The sequence below is a fragment of the Halichoerus grypus genome, chromosome 6 (assembly GCF_964656455.1).
Source record: "Halichoerus grypus chromosome 6, mHalGry1.hap1.1, whole genome shotgun sequence".
Classification (NCBI taxonomy): Eukaryota; Metazoa; Chordata; class Mammalia; order Carnivora; family Phocidae; genus Halichoerus; species Halichoerus grypus.
Genome location: NC_135717.1, coordinates 78,028,779 through 78,046,929, shown reverse-complemented (window position 1 = coordinate 78,046,929; position 18,151 = coordinate 78,028,779). Strand labels below are relative to the sequence as shown.

The 18,151-nt window shown below is 35.7% G+C and overlaps 1 protein-coding gene across 12 annotated transcripts in view; it reads left to right on the top strand.

Annotated features, from left to right (window-relative positions):
• ERC1 (ELKS/RAB6-interacting/CAST family member 1) overlaps positions 1-18,151 on the top strand; it is a 550,857-nt gene that overhangs the window by 185,843 nt on the left and 346,863 nt on the right. For 8 of the 12 annotated variants that reach the window (XM_078075442.1, XM_078075441.1, XM_078075444.1 and 5 more), the window contains one exon: positions 9,764-9,775. The exons of the other annotated variants lie outside the window; for them this stretch is intronic. In XM_078075442.1, the coding sequence (XP_077931568.1) occupies positions 9,764-9,775 (12 nt within the window). The remainder of the gene's footprint in view (positions 1-9,763; positions 9,776-18,151) is intronic. 12 annotated transcript variants of the gene reach the window in all.

The following is an 18,151-nucleotide window of genomic DNA, read 5'->3' as shown; positions in this document are numbered from 1 at the left end:
GAGCAGGGAGCCCGATGCGGGGCTCGATCCCAGGACCCTGGGATCACGACCTGAGCCGAAGGCAGATGCTTAACGACTGAGCCACCCAGGCGCCCTGACTTACTGCAGTTTTTAAAAGGATTATGTAAGCCCACCCATATGTCTGCACATATAAAATATTTTCCCAATTAAATGTAAGAAGTATTACTTCTAAATTCATATTTTATACTGTGGTGTATAGAAGTTGGGAGTGCAACCAGAGAGGCAGAAGTAGTAGGAGATATATATATAATGTCTGGAAATTTATTACAAGGAGTTGTCTTGCATGATTGTGAGGGACTGGCAAAGGAAGTCTGAAATCTGGATGGCTAGCTGACAGGAAGAGAAGATCACCAGTAGGATAGAAATCCCATGGGCACGGGCAAAAATTCTGCCAAGTCCATAGGCAGAATTTTTTTTTCCTCACCTGGGGCAACCTCAGTCCTGCTTTTAGAGGCCTTCCAAAGGATTCAGTTATGCCCACTCTGATTATCTGGGATAATCTCCTTTACTTAAATGGATTAAAGGATTTAATTATACCTGCAAAATACCTTCATAGCAACATCTAAATTAGTGTATAGTTAAGTATCTGAGTGCTTTAGCCTAGCCAAGTTGACATTTTAAAAAGTTATCATCAGGTGATTTTGGATAGTCTTAATAAATCAATTTAAGGAAGAACAAAAATAAAAAAACCCTAGAGCTTTACCTGTCCTTATATAAGTAGATCAATTTAGATTAGCCTCAGGAACCCTGAATGTAGTTACGAATTTCTCTTCTAAAGTGATCATATTAGAGTTTCTATTTAGATTTATAATAGAGAGGCTTATCTTTGGCATAATGTTTAAAATATTGAAAGAAGAGTATTGGAGGCTGATAGAATTCTGATTTAATAGCTTTTCAGACTTCTGCAATAATTGTTTAAAATTTTTTTAATTAAAGAAATTGTTTTTATTGAAGTATAATTGGCAGATGACATTATATTAATTTCAGTCATACAATGTAATGATTCAGTATTTGTGTAGATTGCAAAATAATCACCACAATAACTGCAGTTAACATCTGTTACGGTACAGTTACAGAAATTTTTTTTTCATATGATGAGAACTTTTAAGATCTATTTTCTTAGCAACTTTCAAATATACCCTGCAGTATTGTTAACTATAGTCACCATGCTGTACGTTAGATCCCCAGGAAGTTTATACCTTTTGACAACCTTTAAACGTTTCGCCCCACCCCCCCACCCCATACCTCTGGCAACCACTTTGCTGTTCTCTCTACCTATGAGTACATTTTGGGTTTTTTTTTGTTATATATATTTTAATTGAAGTAGAGTTGACATACAATATTATATTAGTTTCAGGTAGACAACATAATGACTTGACATTTATATACATTATGAAATGCTCACCATAGTAAGTGTAGTGACCATCTGTCACCATTCAAAGTTATTATATTACTGACTGTATTCCCTGTGCTATATTTTCATCCCCATAACTTAATTCTTTTATGCTGGAAGTTTGTACCTTTTTTTTCCCTTTCACCTATTTAACCCATTCTACCTTCCCCCTCCCTTTTGACAACCACCAGTTAGTTTTCTGGATTTATGAGTCTATTTCTGTTTTTTTGTTTGTTTGTTTTTGGTATTTGTTTTGGTTTTTGTTGTAGCATTTTTCTTTTTCTGTTTGACTTACTTCACTTGGCATAATACCATCTAGGTCCATCCAGTTGTCCCAGATGGCAAGATTTTATTCTTTTTTATGAATGAGTGATATTCCATTATAAATATATATGCCACATCTTCTTTATCCATGTGTTGATGGGCACTTAGCTTGCTTCCATATCTTGGTTCTTGTAAGTAATGCTGCAGTAAACATAGGGGTGCATACATCTTTCTGAATTTGTGTTTTTGTTTTCTTTGGGTGAATACCCAGAAGTGGATTACTGGGTCTCAATAGTATTTTAATTTTTTAAGGAACCTCCATATTGTTTTCCACAGTGACTGCACCAGTTTGCATTCCCACCAGCAGTGCACCAGGGTTCTCTTTTCTCCACATCTTCACCGACACTAGTTATTTCTTGTCTTTTTTGATCCTAGCCATTCTGGCTGATGTGAGGTGATCTCTCACTGTGGTTTTGATTTGCATTTCCCTGATGATTCGTGGTATTGAGCATCTTTTGTCAGTTGGCCATCTTTATGTCTTCTTTGGAAACATGTGTATTCCATCCTCTGCCCATTTTTTAAATCAGGTTTTTGTTGTTGTTGTTGACTTGTATGAATTCTTTATATATTCTAGATATTAGCCCCTTATCAGATATATCTTTTGCATGTATCTTCTCCCATTCGGTAGGTTGCCTTTTCATTTTGTTGATGGTTTCCTTTGCTGTGCAAAAGCTCTTTGATTTGATATAGTCCCAGTAGTTTATTTTTGCTTTTGTTACCCTTTTCAGGGGAGACAGATCCAAAAAAAAATATTGCTAAAACTGGTATCTAAGTATTTACTACTTATGGTTTCTTTTAGGAGTTTTATGGTTTTAGGTCTTACCATTTAGGTTTTTTATCCGTTTTGAGGTTTTTGTTTTGTTTTTGTTTTTTTTAATACAGTGATAGGAAGTAGTCTGGTTTGATTCTTTTGTATGTAGCTCTTTAGTGTTCCCAACACCATTTACTGAAGAGAATGTCTTTTTCCCATTGTATATTCTTGCCTTCTTTGTTGTAGATTAATTGACTGTGTAAGTGTGGGTTTATTTCATGGCTCTTTATCCTCTTTCATTGATCTGTGTGTCTGTTTTTGTTCCAGTGCTGTACTGTTTTGATTACTATAGCTTTGTAGTATAGTTTAAAATCAGGGCTTGTGATTCCTCCAGCTTTGTTGTTTTTTCTCAAGATTGCTTTTGCTATTGAGGGTCTTTTGTGTTTTCATACAAATTTTAGAATTATTCTAGTTCTGTGCAAAATACATTGGTATTTTGATAGGGATCGCATTGAATATAGATTGCTTTGGATAGCATGGACATTTTAACAACATTAATTCTTCCAGCCCATGAGCATAATATATCTTTTCATTTGTTTGTGTCATCTTCAGTTTGGGAGTATCCTTGAACTCATTTTAGGAGTATTTCTGAAACTGCACTTCCTGTTATGTGATATATAGTACATTTTCTTAAAGTTTAAACTATTTTGAAACGAGATTTTCTGTAATTTGCCACCTAAAACATTCAGACGGTTACAGTTTACAAACTTACTTCCCCCTTTTTTGTTTTCTTTTTAAAGTGTTTCTATAGTAGAAGCAACCATTTTGAAAAGATTTAAAATTTTGAGAAGTTAAACAAGGATTGAAGGTGCTAGAACAGAAGCAGCTTAGAGGCCTTGACCAAGGTTGGGCTATCTTTGTCTACCTGATACTTTATGAATCAAAAATTAACTTCCTCGCTGTTTTTTTTTGTTTTTGTTTTTGTTTTTTTAAAGATTTTATTTATTTATTTGACAGAGAGAGACACAGCGAGAGAGGGAACACAAGCAGGGGGAGTGGGAGAGGGAGAAGCAGGCTTCCCGCGGAGCAGGGAGCCCGATGTGGGGCTCGATCCCAGGACCCTGGGATCATGACCTGAGCCGAAGGCAGACACTTAACGACTGAGCCACCCAGGCGCCCCCTTCCTCGCTGTTTTAATTACTGCCTTAAACAAGAGTGATTCCCTTGTCATGCCAACTTTGGTTCTTTTAAATAAGGCAGTAATTTGAGGATACCAGTTAAAGCAGTTACACAGATTCTGCTGTGCTGATATTTTCAGATATGTCCACACAGGGGTCCACACAGGGGTCAGTGCTTCTTTACCTTTGTTTCAGTCCTCTCTGTCTCTTCTCTTACTTCATCCCTAGCCAAATGCCTGGAACAGATCCTGTCCCTTCAGTTTTTGAAAGGGCCTTCATTATACAGGAGATTTTTGCCCTCAATCAGGCAACTATTTTAAATAAGGGATATATTTGACGTTTTAAAAACAAGTTTTTATTGTGGCAGAAATGGCCTTATTTCACTTTGAAGTGGGCATTACTCTTAAGTCATTTGTATTCAACAATCGATTCTTTTTCTGTCCTTTCGTGGAAACATTAAAAAGCAAACTGGCACATATTTTGGGTGGAGATTTCCTGTAGGAACTCTGTAAGCCTTGCATGTCTTCCTTTTGGTATTTATCAGGTAGATCTTATTTTTCTTAGAAAGATGCCCCCAAAATTTTAATGTACTTTGTTTAATAGTTGTATTTGTTAATTTTAGCTGCCCCTTCTTGTATCATGACTTTTTTGTTTGTTTTTGGAAAGGGTTCTTATATAGAGTTTTTAAAATATAGATAAGGAGGCTGAGGCACACAGAGATTATTAAATGTCTGGTCCTCTATCACATAAGTAAGTGGGTGGTAATAGAGTTGTGCCTAAGAATTCCAGAATTCCAGAGTCTTTCCCTTCCTTTTTTTTTTTTCCCCCTAACCTCCTGTGTTCAATTTTTTATTAAGAGGCTGTTCACTTGAAGATCTTGCTGAGGTCAAAGGCTTTTCCCACATGCTAGAATGCTGTCTTAGAGGACAGGTACTTTGGAACTGGCATGTGGGTTGCTTTGTCACCAGGTGTCAGTCTTGCCATGTCTGACTTTTAGCCTTTCTATCAGTCTGGACTCAATAAAGAGGTATATCTGGCCCCAGAAGACTAAGACTTCAACAAAGAGCAGCTGTTGTCTTTTCCTTTGTGATGGTGCTAGCACAGGCGTCTTTCCATGGCTTGTGTGCTAGCTGGAAATTTCAGCACTAAGGTTTCAGTTTAAGGTTTGGTTGAGCTCTCCTGAGAAGTAATACTCAACATACCCAATTAATATGTGCCTCTGGATATAGGATTTTCATAGAGAAGGGACTTCTTGAACTTTGTACTCTTCAGTGTGGTCTTTTATTTATTTATTTATTTTAAAGATTTTATTTATTTATTTGACAGAGAGAGACACAGAGAGAGAGGGAACACAAGCGGGGGCGGGGGGTGGGAGAGGGAGAAGCAGGCTTCCCGCCGAGCAGGGAGCCTGATATGGGGCTTGATCCCAGGACCCTGGGATCATGACCTGAGCCGAAGGCAGACGCTTAACCGACTGAGCCACCCAGGCGCCCCGAGTGTGGTCTTTTAATTTTTAAGACCAATATGAAATCACAATGACTTGAGAGGTTGTTTGGTTGGAACACTAGTAGGTAATTTTGGACCCTAGACTTTTAATTTCAGGTCCTGGAACTCTGGTGTAGAGACGTGAAATAGAGAGGGGAAGCCAGGATACTGCTACTGCTACCATTCTAAGGAAGCCAGAGAATCGGAGACAAGTTTTGTTATTTATTCATTCACACGCACATATATACACACACATTATTAGGCCAGTCCTATGAGTACTTATAATGGAGGAAACTTAGTTTTTTCACTTTTTGATGGTTAACTTTATTTTCTTTGCTAACCATCTTTTTTATTTTTTTATTTTATTTTATTTTATTTTTAAAGATTTTATTTATTTGAGAGAGAGAGACACAGCGAGAGAGGGAACACAAGCAGGGGGAGTGGGAGAGGGAGAAGCAGGCTTCCCGCGGAGCAGGGAGCCTGATGTGGGGCTCGATCCCAGGACCCTGGGATCATGACCTGAGCCGAAGGCAGATGCTTAATGACTGAGCCACCCAGGCACCCCGCTAACCATCTTTTTTAGACCTCATCTTGAACTATTAGTTCTAGGCTCTTGCATCATGACTAAACTTAAATTTTGTGGGCTATCAAGAAAACCTAAACTGCATGTGTAATATTATTTCTAAGGGAATTACATTCTGATTTATAAACAACTGGCTTTATTTAAAAAGTAGAATATATCTAGTCGTAAGATTTAGAGCCTCTTTAGTTGATTTTGTCTCCTCCCCACCGCCCCGATTTTTTTTTTTTTTTTAATGCAAGAGTGTTCTCACTTTGCTCAGAATTTAGGCTCAAGGTAGTTAGCCCCTGAATTAGCTGTCTGAGCTGCTAAAGTAGTAACTTAATCTCATTTTGATAAGTGAGATAAATCTGTACTTCTGTGCATCAACATCAAGGTACCGAACTGATCTTGAACACAAAGATTGGGGTGGTTTTCCTATCCTGTCAGGAGTGAGATATAATCTGGTGTGTTATTTGCATATATGTATGCATAAGAGAAGGAACTTTTCTGGTGGTATTTGAAGAAATTAGGGAAGATAGTTGCTAGGCTTAAATCCCATGGCTCAAGGATTTGGCCTTTTGTTTTTGATTTGCTTCTAAAGATTATTAGTGTCTGAAATTTTATGTAATGAAAATGGGAGTTGTCTTTATTTTTCATAAATCTCCTAAAATGTTTTGGGAAATGTGAACTAGTTTACAGGATGATATTTAAAATTTTTGTTTTGATAATCTTAGTAGAATTACCTCTGTTTTTGTAAAAAAAAATGGACCTCAAAATTAAAAGATGAATCCTTTTTTCTTATCTGCTTTTTCTTACTCTTTTCTCTTTGACTAAACAAATTTTAGTATTTGTTTTTGGGAATCTGACCCCTTTTAACTGTTACCTTTTTGGAAAAGAAAGCCAGCTTTACTGACTTCCCTGAGGTAGTAATTTCTCTTTTGTTTATTTGTGCTATTCTTATAGTGTCTATCATGTTCTGTTGTGTGACTCTACATTATTGAGGGCCTAATCAGTATATATGTTAATACAAAGAGACAGAGCTCCTTTCTCGTTTCACTATCTAATCATCCCACATTTCTTCCATTTTTATCTTTCCATTACCTGTATATTCAGACCTTTCATAAATCAAACAGATGGAGATTTTTAATCCCTTATTATACTTAATTAGTGATATTGCAAATATTATTTTTATTCATTTCTTCTATGTTTGTAATGTGTTTACAGTTGTGCCTATACTTTTCCTTCCGTAAAAGTATAAGTAAAACATATCTATAAAATATTTTTATATAATTTAATATAATCCCGTGGGATTATTTTTTGATCTGTAGATTAGATAGAAGTATAGATAACCTCCTCTTTTGTCACAATGAAATACCAATTATAACTTTTATTTTTACATTTTAACATCTCTGAATCTGGGATACATGTGTAAATAATGGCATGGCTTAGTTTAATTAGTATTTTTTTTCATCCTAGTGATACATAAAGTAATGGTGCATCTTCTGTTCTTGGTGAATAGATATTAAAGATGCATGCAGAGAGAGTGAATAAAATTGTTCCAGAGAATGTGGAAGTGGAAGAAAGTATTTCCAAATTAACTTTATTTTCTAATGTACCCCATTTTAAATGTGTGTGTAACCAGATGAATATATTTACTATTATAATTAGATATTTGACTGTTTTACCTACTTCCTGTTTTTTATGTAGTAGACCTAAAAATTTTTTTTTGGACCATTTTATTGGGAAAATGGGCTTTATGTTTATGATTGCTTCATATTGGTATCACAGTTTATTTAGCCATCTACACAGTATAAGCTAAAAATGTAAACCTACATATTTAGTTTTCATATTTATAATTTTTTTTAAAGAAATGTCAAATTGATACTCATTTTAAGGTCTTCAGATGTCTTCTGTCTAAAAATTAGTATTAAGCTGTACGTAGCTTTGGCATAAACCATTATACAATTCATGAGGAAAATGGTTCCTTAGAGAAGAATTTCCTTACTTTTAAATTCATGGTTATGTATCTTTGACCCATGAAGTTCAGTGTCAGAAAACGTGGTCTTCATGTAGTTTGAGTAGAAGAGAAGTGACTACTGCTGCAGGGGTTGCGTGTTCTTGCATGAGGGAGAATGGGCTGTGTTTGAAAAAAAAAAAGGAAAGAAAGATACTAAGAATATGATAACTGAAGATGACTGGTTCTTTATCTGATCCTGCTTGCTTCAGCTTGCTTTCTGAGGAAGCTGCTTGTTTCTTTCTCCCTCCTTGATGAATTTCACTGATTTCATTTAAAAAAAATGAATTAAACAGCTTTGCGTAATCAATTCTATTAGGTCATCTTCCCAAAATTTCTTGTGGGCACAGCACCTTGTAATTTATTAGTACAGTCTTTATAGGAATTTTTGTTTAGTGGTTACAGTTTTTACATAAAGGGGCAAACATTAGAATTCTATAGAATTTTTCTATATGCAGACTTTTTTCTTCCATATTAATTTCCCAAGAGCTATAGTTTGATGCCAAAGTGAAATATGACTCATGAACAATGAAATAGGTAAAAAGTTGCTCACTGTTGATAGGAGTAAGCTTAATTTTTTTCCCCATTGGATTTACCCAGGTCTTATTTAAAGCCATGCAACCATAAGAAATTTCAGTTAGTGTCATTGTTGACCTAATATTATTCTAATTTATTGTGTCATAACCAACAAAGATAGAAAAGATAATTGGGAACAGTCATTTAGAGATTGGCCTATTTTTGCATTTGAACATTGTCTGTATTCTCTACTGTGTTAAATATGCCAAAGATGCATGGATTTATTTTATATATTCCCTTTAGGAATCTGTAAGCATCACAAAACATATAAAATATGCCCAGGGAGATGTCAACAGACCCACATTTTTATCCTGTATCTGCCACTTACACACTGTATGATTGTGAGGAAGTCACTTTTATTCTGTTTTTCATTTCTCTTTATCTTATAGAGTGGGAATGATAAATTTTGTCATCCTTACCTTTCATTATTTTCACAATGACTTTTAAAAACCCTGGTTTTAAATACTGAAACATTAAAAAACATTAAAGTACAAATTGAAATGGTGCTTGCATTCAAGAAATAAACCTTTTGTTTTAGATTCTGAAAGTAAAATTTAGATCCTGAAGACAATCTGGATGGCACTGGCCATTAGAAGTCTTAAGTATTTGGGGATAATACTAACTTCAGTGAAATTGATTAATTTTTAAAAAGGAAAAACTGCCTGTTGTTATAAAAAGCAATAATGAACTACCGGGGCTTCATGCTATGTAGGAATATTGAGCATGGCAAATCTTTGCATCTCTAACTGCTGAGCAGTATTAGAAGTGGAGTGATGTTTATAGAGCTGTATATTCTTGTTCATTATTGCTTTTAGATTGCACCATTTGAGGTAGATTTTGGTAGATTTGGAATGAGAAAAAAATTAGGTTCTAATTAGGAAAAAGTTACTGTTTTCACATTTGGGACCATTATTTCAAGTTCTTCCTCATCAGTTAGAATTCTGTATTCTACAGAATGATTGAAGCTCTCGATGTTTTTCTGCTTTTGTTATGGATAACTTGGATCTAAGAAATGGAGTAGGGGGTGGGTAAAGGAGTAGTCAGTTATAAGGTGGGTATGTATAAAATTAAGATGATTTAAATTGTGAAATCACAGTTAGCTACTTAAATGAAAAGGGGGGGGTGCTGACCTTCTTTTCTTTTCCTTTGTGTTTAATAAATTGCTTTTTCCCCCTGCTTCAAGAAATGGTAAATTTTAGACAAAAATTTTCCTTGAAACTTACATTAAGGTACAATGGTGTAATCTAATATGAAAACACATTTGTTGAGAATTGAAAATCTGAAATTACTAATTTTTAGTGCCTGTGCAGAATCTGTGTTACCCCTTTCCCTTCTCTAATCCTGTGCTTTTATGTTTTGTCTGTGTCTATGAATAACATTGTTTCCTGAATATTGTCCTTACTAATTCTTTCTGACTTTCTCTTTCACATTTTCTTCCTGGATTTGCTGTTGTCTTCAGTCTCACCTCAAGGTCAGTATGCTTGTACTAAAACAAAGAGAAGAGCATGGTGTACTAACATTATCTTGATCTCTAATGAGGAACTGAAATGATAGCACTTACTCCAGGAAAGATATGTGTAGAAATCTAGTTATGAGTGCATAAAATGTCAGAAGTTTTAGGTTTACTAGAAGAGTGGATTCAGAGTTCTATGCTTCAAAAGATAAAGTACTCAGAAAGCAAGAATCAGACTGAGCAGGTTTTGACTGAGAGTGAAATGAAGATGAAAGCAGTCACCAGGGGAATGAGAAGAAAAATTGTTTTAATTTAATTAAAATTTCATCAGAGACACAGAAAATGCAGCATGAACGCTGGAGGGAAATTTGCTGTAGTCTGTGGATTTTTAGAAGAATCTTGAAATTATTTTACATATACAAACCTATACACCCTTGAAATTTTGGTTTTGTTTTGTGAGTCTGCTGAATGGTACAACAAGTGATAACCAAAACAGCCCGCGCTGCTTCAATTTATAAGTGCCCGAGGCACTATGGTAGAACCTTTACATCTTTTATTTCAGTTGATCTTCCCAGCAGTATATAGAGAGATTTATTATTTCCACTCTTTAGGTGAATAACATAAGTTCTGAGCCCATTAAGTAATTTGTCCATCTTTATTGGGAAGAGAAACTAAGAGAGCACAATTGGAAACCTGAATTTTTTTTTAAAGAGGGAGGGGGAGGGGCAGAGGGAGAGAGAGAGAATCCCAAGGAGGTTCCACACTCAGTGTGGAGCCTGATGTGGGTTTCAATCTCACAACCCTGAGATCGTGACCTGAGTTGAAATCAAGAGTCAGACACTTAACTGGCTGAGCCACCCAGGCACCCCTGAAACCTGAATTTTAGAAGTTATTTCTTTTGCATGTGAGCATGGAAATGTAAATGAAGGCGTGAGAATTTCTGATACGGTTCCGAAAATGATATGGTTAACACCCTATGCACTTTACCTTCGCTGCTGTTTTCTAATAGTAATGGTACCGTATATATTACTGTTTATAAAAGCACCTGTCTTCTTTGAGTCTCACAGTTGGTGTATGGGTTACACAGGACAGATTATCATTCTGATGAGGAACAAAGATTAGGGAACATGATTTCTCTAGGGTCAACCAACTAGTAAGTGTTGGAACTTAGATTTGAAGGTAGATCTTCTCATTTCAACCTCAGGACTTTATGTATTCTCTGTACTCTATCGTCAGAGTTAGAATATGAGCTACAGAGTCCCAGATGGCTTGAATTTTTTAGGTAGATTTTTCATCTGTGGTGTTTTCATCTGTAAAATTGGGATAATTATCTAATCTAAAGGGTTGTTGTAAACACTGAATGAGTTCATATAAATAGCACTTAGAACAGTATCTGGTACAGGGTAAACAATCAATATATAGAGCTATTATGATACTTTTTGCCTTTTTCATGGAGTCCTGTTTGATCCGGCATATGATAGCATGATGTGATATATTTCAGGTTCTTTAAAACAATATACAGTTCTTATTGATTCTTACCACTGTTAATAGAAAGTGCAAAGTAGAATCCCAGTGCAAAAGTTGTGTATGTGTAGAAAATGTGAAAAGTAGACATATTTCTTCTGTAATGATATTTTAAGACTCCACTTTTCAGGTGCTACATTTCTATTATAAGTAGAAAGATAAGGTGGTGAGGCATTTTAGGAAAAAGGTTCTCTTTCCCATTTCTACTTCCTGGTATTTCTTCTCATTGTTTAAATTGATGACCTAAATGATATTTCTGAAAAAGACCCCTTACCTTTTACTCATTTAAGAATAAAGCAATTTGTGTGGGTGTAAAATACAGTAAAAAGCAAAATTAGCCCTTCTTTCATACTTATACTGATCTAATTTATGAAGAGGCGTCTTCAGTCAGATTTATACTGTCCTCTTCCTTCTCTCTTAACAGATGACCTCCCCTCCTTTGCCTGGTAAATAGAGCTTTAGGGTATCCACAGTCCTGGGTTTATGTTCACTCATGTTAACCTTCCTTTTGTTTCAGTGGAACTCATGTTCCAACTCTTTTCCAAGGCCAAATTTTCCTATTCTCTTTTCTTTGGTGTTGGTTGTGATCTCTCCTTTTTTATTCATGATTTTATTTATTTGGGTCCTTTCTCTTTTCTTTTCGATAAGTCTGGCCAGGGGTTTATCAATCTTGTTAATTCTTTCAAAGAACCAGCTCCTAGTTTTGTTGATCTGTTCTACTGTTCTTTTGGTTTCTATTTCATTGATTTCTGCTTTGATCTTTATTATTTCTCTTCTCCTGCTGGTTTAGGCTTTATTTGCTGTTCTCCACCTCCTTTAGGTGTAGGGTTAGGTTGTGTATTTGAGACCTTTCTTGTTTCTTGAGGAAGGCTTGTATTGCTATATACTTTCCTCTTAGGACTGCCTTTGCTGCATCCCAAAGATTTTGAACAGTTGTGTTTTCATTTTCATTTGTTTCCATGAATTTTTTAAATTCTTATTTAATTTCCTGGTTGACCCATTCATTCTTTAGTAGGACGCTCTTTAGCCTCCATGTATTTGAGTTCTTTCCAACTGTCCTCTTGTGATTGAGTTCTAGTTTCAAAGCACTGTGGTCCAAAAATATGCAGGGAATGATCCCAATCTTTTGGTACCAGTTGAGACCTGATTTATGACCCAGAATGTGATCTATTCTGGAGAATGTTCCATGTGCACTAGAGAAGAATGTGTATTTTGTTTCTTTGGGATGGAATGTTCTGAATATATCTGTGAAGTCCATCTGGTCCAGTGTGTCATTTGAAGCCTTTATTTCCTTGTTGATCTTTTGCTTACATCTGTCCATTTCAGTGAAGGGGGGGTGTTAAAGTCCCCTACTATTATTGTATTATTATTGATGTGTTTCTTTGATTTTGTTATTAATTGGCTCATATAATTGGCTGCTCCCATGTTAGGGGCATAGATATTTACAATTGTTAGATCTTCTTGTTGGATAGACCCTTTAAGTATGATGTAGTGTCCTTCCTCCTCTCTTATTTTAGTCTTTGATTTAAAATCTAATTTGTCTGATATAAGGATTGCCACCCCAGCTTTCTTTTGGTGTCCATTAGCATGGTAAATGGTTTTCCACCCCCTCACTTTCAACCTGGGGGTGTCTTTGGGTCTAAAATGAGTCTCTTGCAGACAGCATATCAGTGGGTCTTGTTTTTTTATATAGTCTGATACTCTTTGTCTTTTGATTGGGGCATTTAGCCCATTTACATTCAGGGTAACTATTGAAAGATACGAATTTAGTGCCATTGTATTGCCTGCAAGGTGACTGTTACTGTATATTGTCTGTGTTCCTTTCTGGTCTATTTTACTTTTAGGCTCTCTCTTTGTTTAGAGGACCCCTTTCAATATTTCTTGTAGGGCTGGTTTGGTGTTCGCAAATTCTTTTAGTTTTTGTTTGTCCTGGAAGCTTTTTTTTATCTCTCCTTCTATTTTCAATGAGGCTAGCTGGATATAGTATTCTAGGCTGCATATTTTTCTCATTTAGTGCTCTGAATATATCATGCCAGTCCTTTCTGGCCTGCCAGGTCTCTGTGGATAGGTCTGCCAATCTAATGTTTCTACCGTTGTAGGTGAAGACCTCTTGTTCTGAGCTTCTTGATTTTCTCTTTGTCTCTGAGACTTGTGAAGCCTTGTGTTTGGAGAACTTTGATCTCTAACTTAAACATCAAGTGGACATATTTTTTGGGGAGGTTTTACTACTTTTGTCTTTTGTATGACAGGTTTTGATCTAAATATCTCTAAACAAAACCCTGCCCCAGAAGAATTTGTCTGTGGAAGTCATTGTTGTATGCATAATTCTCTGAGTTACAAGTTATGTTAATTATAATATTGTTAGCTGGTTCATTTTAGTAGTTTTTACTCTAGCAGTAAATGCCATTAAACTATACTTACTTCTAAATAAGTTTATTTTCCAAGGAATTCAAAATAAAACAGGTTTTGTTTTTCCAGTGGCAAAAATCATTTTGGTTGTGGTGTGTAAAAAAAGTCATTCTTTGTTTCAGGTTGGAATTTAGTGCAGTATTTTTTCTATACAGAAGCATTTCACCATTTTAATTATGTTTTGCTAAGTCCAGTTGAGCAGACCATCCAGAGAGTATTGATGGTTTAAGATTGGATTGGATATTTGGATAACTTCATTATGGGACCTTGGGCAAGATACTTAACTCTTAAGTGTTTGTTTTAACCACCTGTTTTATGTTAATAGTGACACTTAAGTGTAATATTTGTTTTTTAAGCATTTCTGGTTTGGACAGATTTGTTTTCTCTCTTCCTCTTCTTCTCTCCTACTTTCTTCTGTCCCTGTTTCCGTTTAGTACAAAGCAGAGAGATTTTTATTTGGAGTGATGATGACTGAAGATTCATTCTCTATCCTTAAACATATATACGTGTCTTTAGTTACTATTCAATGACATTATCCCCACAGAAGGAATGCAAAGAAATGATTCCTTGAATAGATGAAAATATATGATTTGATTCAGAATCATTGTTACTTTTTATTTAGCGGCACCTTTGGCTAAAGACAAGACATTTAATAGGTGAAGCCTATAATTGTCATCTCTTTTACTCATTCTCTGGTCTACACAAATTGAGCTCAATATTATTGTTACCCCTATTTTGTTTAGCATGCCTGTTGCAGACTTGTCTTCAAAGCAGATCTGTGGGATACTTTCTGTCAACTGCCTTTAGACCAGAGTCTCCCTATATTGTTATGTAATAAAAGTTAAATACTTTATGTCTTGCTCACATTCATTCCTGTTGCAGTCTCTTTAATCTAATTTGATGAAAGAGTTGTAGAACAACAAAGAGTTCTACATTGATTTCTAAAATCTAACCTAGGGGACGCCTGGGTGGCTCAGATGGTTAAGCATCTGCCTTCGGTTCAGGTCATGATCCCAGGGTCCTGGGATTGAGCCCCACATCAGGCTCTGTGCTCAGCAGGGAGCCTGCTTCTCCCTCTCCCTGCCTGTCTGCCTACTTGTGATTTCTCTCTCTCTCTGTCAAATAAATAAAATCTTAAAAAAAAATAAAATAAAATCTAACTTAGTCAACGAGCCATTTCTCTGATTGCACATCTTAGAGGTTTTTTTTTTCATTATTGTCTGATACTAGGCACTAAAACCTCATAAGTAACATTTACAAAAAGAGGTATAACTATATTTTGAAGGCTTCATTCTTTTCTTTTTTGTTTTTAGCTGAAATGTTCAGGATTTTATAGGCCCAAGAGCATTTCTGACCTTGTGTGATCTATTTACAAGGAGTTTGATTCACAGACAAGAGTTTATAATCTAGGAGAATGATCGGTTTTTAATTGCGTTTTTTGCTTCTACTTGTCATTCTTTTGCCTTTCTTAAATAGCATTATTGTTCAAGAGTGTTTTTCCTTATTTTCTTTCCTTTCAAACAATACTATTGCGTAGTCTTTTTGTAATGGGTCACACAAGCACAGTGTAGCCACACCTCCATTACCTAAGTTCTCCTGAAATATAGTGTTATTATTTTGAATGATTCATTGGTAGAAAAAAATGTATGAACACATACTTGTACTGATCTACCTAACTGTTCTACTGAAAAGTATTGAGTTTTGTGCCATCATGCATTAAAAAGTGGTAAATGTAATTTTTCTTAGTAGCAGCTGTAGACAATTACCTGGCATTCTGTACATGAGCTAAAGATGGCAAATTCTGTAGAAAAGGGAGGAAAGGCTAAATTTAGTTAAAATTTGAATTTGTATATGGTTACCAGATTTAGCAAATACACATACAAGATATCAGTTAAATTTGTGTTTCAGATAAACAGTGACTACATTTTTAGTATTAGTGTGTTGTACATACTGGGACATACTTATACTAAAACATTGTCACATATCTGAAATAAAAATTTGAATGGACTTCCAATATTTTATCTGACAAACCTCGTCCGTCCCAATCTCTCTTTATCTCACTTCAGATCATAACAATGGTATGAAGTGGATATTTTCCCGTTTTACAGATGAGAAAATTGAGATTCAGAGGATTCAGTTGACTTACTCAGGGTCATTGCTACTATATGGCAGTCTTTAGTACAAATTCAGTTTCTCTGATTTCATGTTTACCGCATACCTTAACTTTCCTCTGTTTCTTGTTTTGTATGTCCTTGTGAGGTCCAGACACAATGTGTAGATTATAATACATTTTCAAATATATGTTTTTACCTCCTCGGAGTATGGGGGTCATAAGTTGGATTAATTGTGTTATCCTTTGGTGAGAATTGCCACTTTTTTTTTTCTTTAACCATTTCTAGCCTGCTGTATAAGATATTCCTTCAGTAGTGATGGGATTATTTCTGGGTGTTGCCCTGGTGATTCATACAATACTTACAGCCTTGCTCAAGAAAAGCTCCACAACAACTTATATTTTAGATAGTGGGATTTATTTAGTAAGGTAATTTAGAACTGTGCTTCTCAAATTTTGATGGCATACAAATTGTATTGGAGTTTGTTAAAATGTCATTCTGATGTGGGTTTGGATAGGGCCTGGGCTTTTTACCTTCCTAACAGCTCTTAGGCAGTGCCAATGGTGCTGATCTGCGGAGGATGCTTTGACTGGCAAGGCTTTAGAGCACTGGCTATGAATGAACAGTTTTGGAATTGATCTTTATCCTTTTTAAAAATTTTTCACATTTAACATTATCCCTGTTGATTTCTCTATATCAGCTCATATTTGAACTAATAAAAATCCATTTTCCATTGATTTCAAGATAGCAATGCCACCCTTTGGCTCTCTTAAACACCGTCTGGGGTGTCATATTGGCATGGGTACAGAGGCAAGTGATACTCTTCAGGATACTAGAGCAAATGAATTGTTTTCATTGGCACCTGTTACCTTGTCACTTATATGTATAAAAACATGTTGAGCAGTATAATGGAGTAACAGGGAATTGAGAGTGGAGCAAGGGGAAAGGAGTGGGTCACAAAACTCCAAGATAGTTGGCTCGCTTGGGTGGTACGGGTTACACTTTTGCAAAAACTTTCCTTCCAACCTCCAGTTTCTATTATCTATATGACTTCAAGGTCTCAGAATTTGAGATTGTAGACTGGGAGATAAAGATGAGGAAATCAGGGGTCTTAATGGGCAGCTGTAAGGTGATTTGGTTTATTTGCATACATGTAGATATTATACTCTCTTCAAAAAAAAATTAAGCTGTGGTGTTTCTCCATTGTTGGTGTTTGGTTGTTTATGTTGGTCTTTGTCAGTGAAGATGATACAAGTCTAATGAAATGGAAGAACTTGACCTTTGTCATAGACAGGAAGACATGTATATGTTTAAATTTTCTTTACTTGTTTTTGTTAAGGTGGGATTATTTTGTTTCTGTTGTGCTTGGGATATTTGCCCCCACTGGCCACAAAAGACATTGTTAAGATGCTGTAGCTAGCTATTTGGTCTAGGTATTGAGCATTTCAGTGTTAGTTATGAGTTTCTAAATTAAAAATCACTTAAGTTTGTTAAACTTAACTATTTTGAAAGTGGTAGCAAAAATTGATTCCCTTCATGTATGATCTTTTAATTGAGATGTATAAAGGAGAGTTCTTTGCAGATGACTTTCTAAGAGAGCTAAAAGCAAGGAATAAATGGGTTTGGAGAAGTGGTCATGATGACTTAGTTTGGCAATAATCAAAAAAACTTTTATAGAATGTGTTGTGAGAGGAAAAGTCAGCACAGGCTATCATTACCTGATTTAAAGGAGGTTGGTTAGTATAAAGTATATTAGCTTGTCTGTTCTCATTACTAGTTCAGTTCATCAGTGCAACTTCAGGGCAAAGTCAAATTGATTCTTTTTTGCATTACTGTAAAAACTATCTAATTGTCCCCCTGTCCTCCAAATTAGGATTCCCCTTCAGTGTGTTTTCCTAAATTTTGGAAATCTCATTGTATCACTTCCCTACATAAAGTCTTACCCATTTGGGATAAACTACCAATTCCTTGCTTAGTATAATATAATTATTTGATTTTTGTTTATTTTACCTTCCTTTTTCTCTACTCTCCACCAATTTTAAGCTGTAGTCATACTGAGTGTGGTTTTCCCCCAACGTGACACATTTTCCTTTTCATCAGGGCTTTATTTGTACAGTTCTCTTTGCCTAGTACTCTTTCCTCTGCTTAGTAACCTGGAGTGATCCCTTGAGAAAGTTCCTATATGGGGGCTCCTGGGTGGCTCAGTCAGTTAAGCATTTGCCTTCAGCTTAGGTCATGATCCCGGGGTCCTGGGATTGAACCCCACATTGGGCTCCTTGCTCAGTGGGGAGCCTGCTTCTCCCTCCCCCTCTGCAGCTCCCCCTGCTTGTGCTCTCTCTCTCAAATAAAT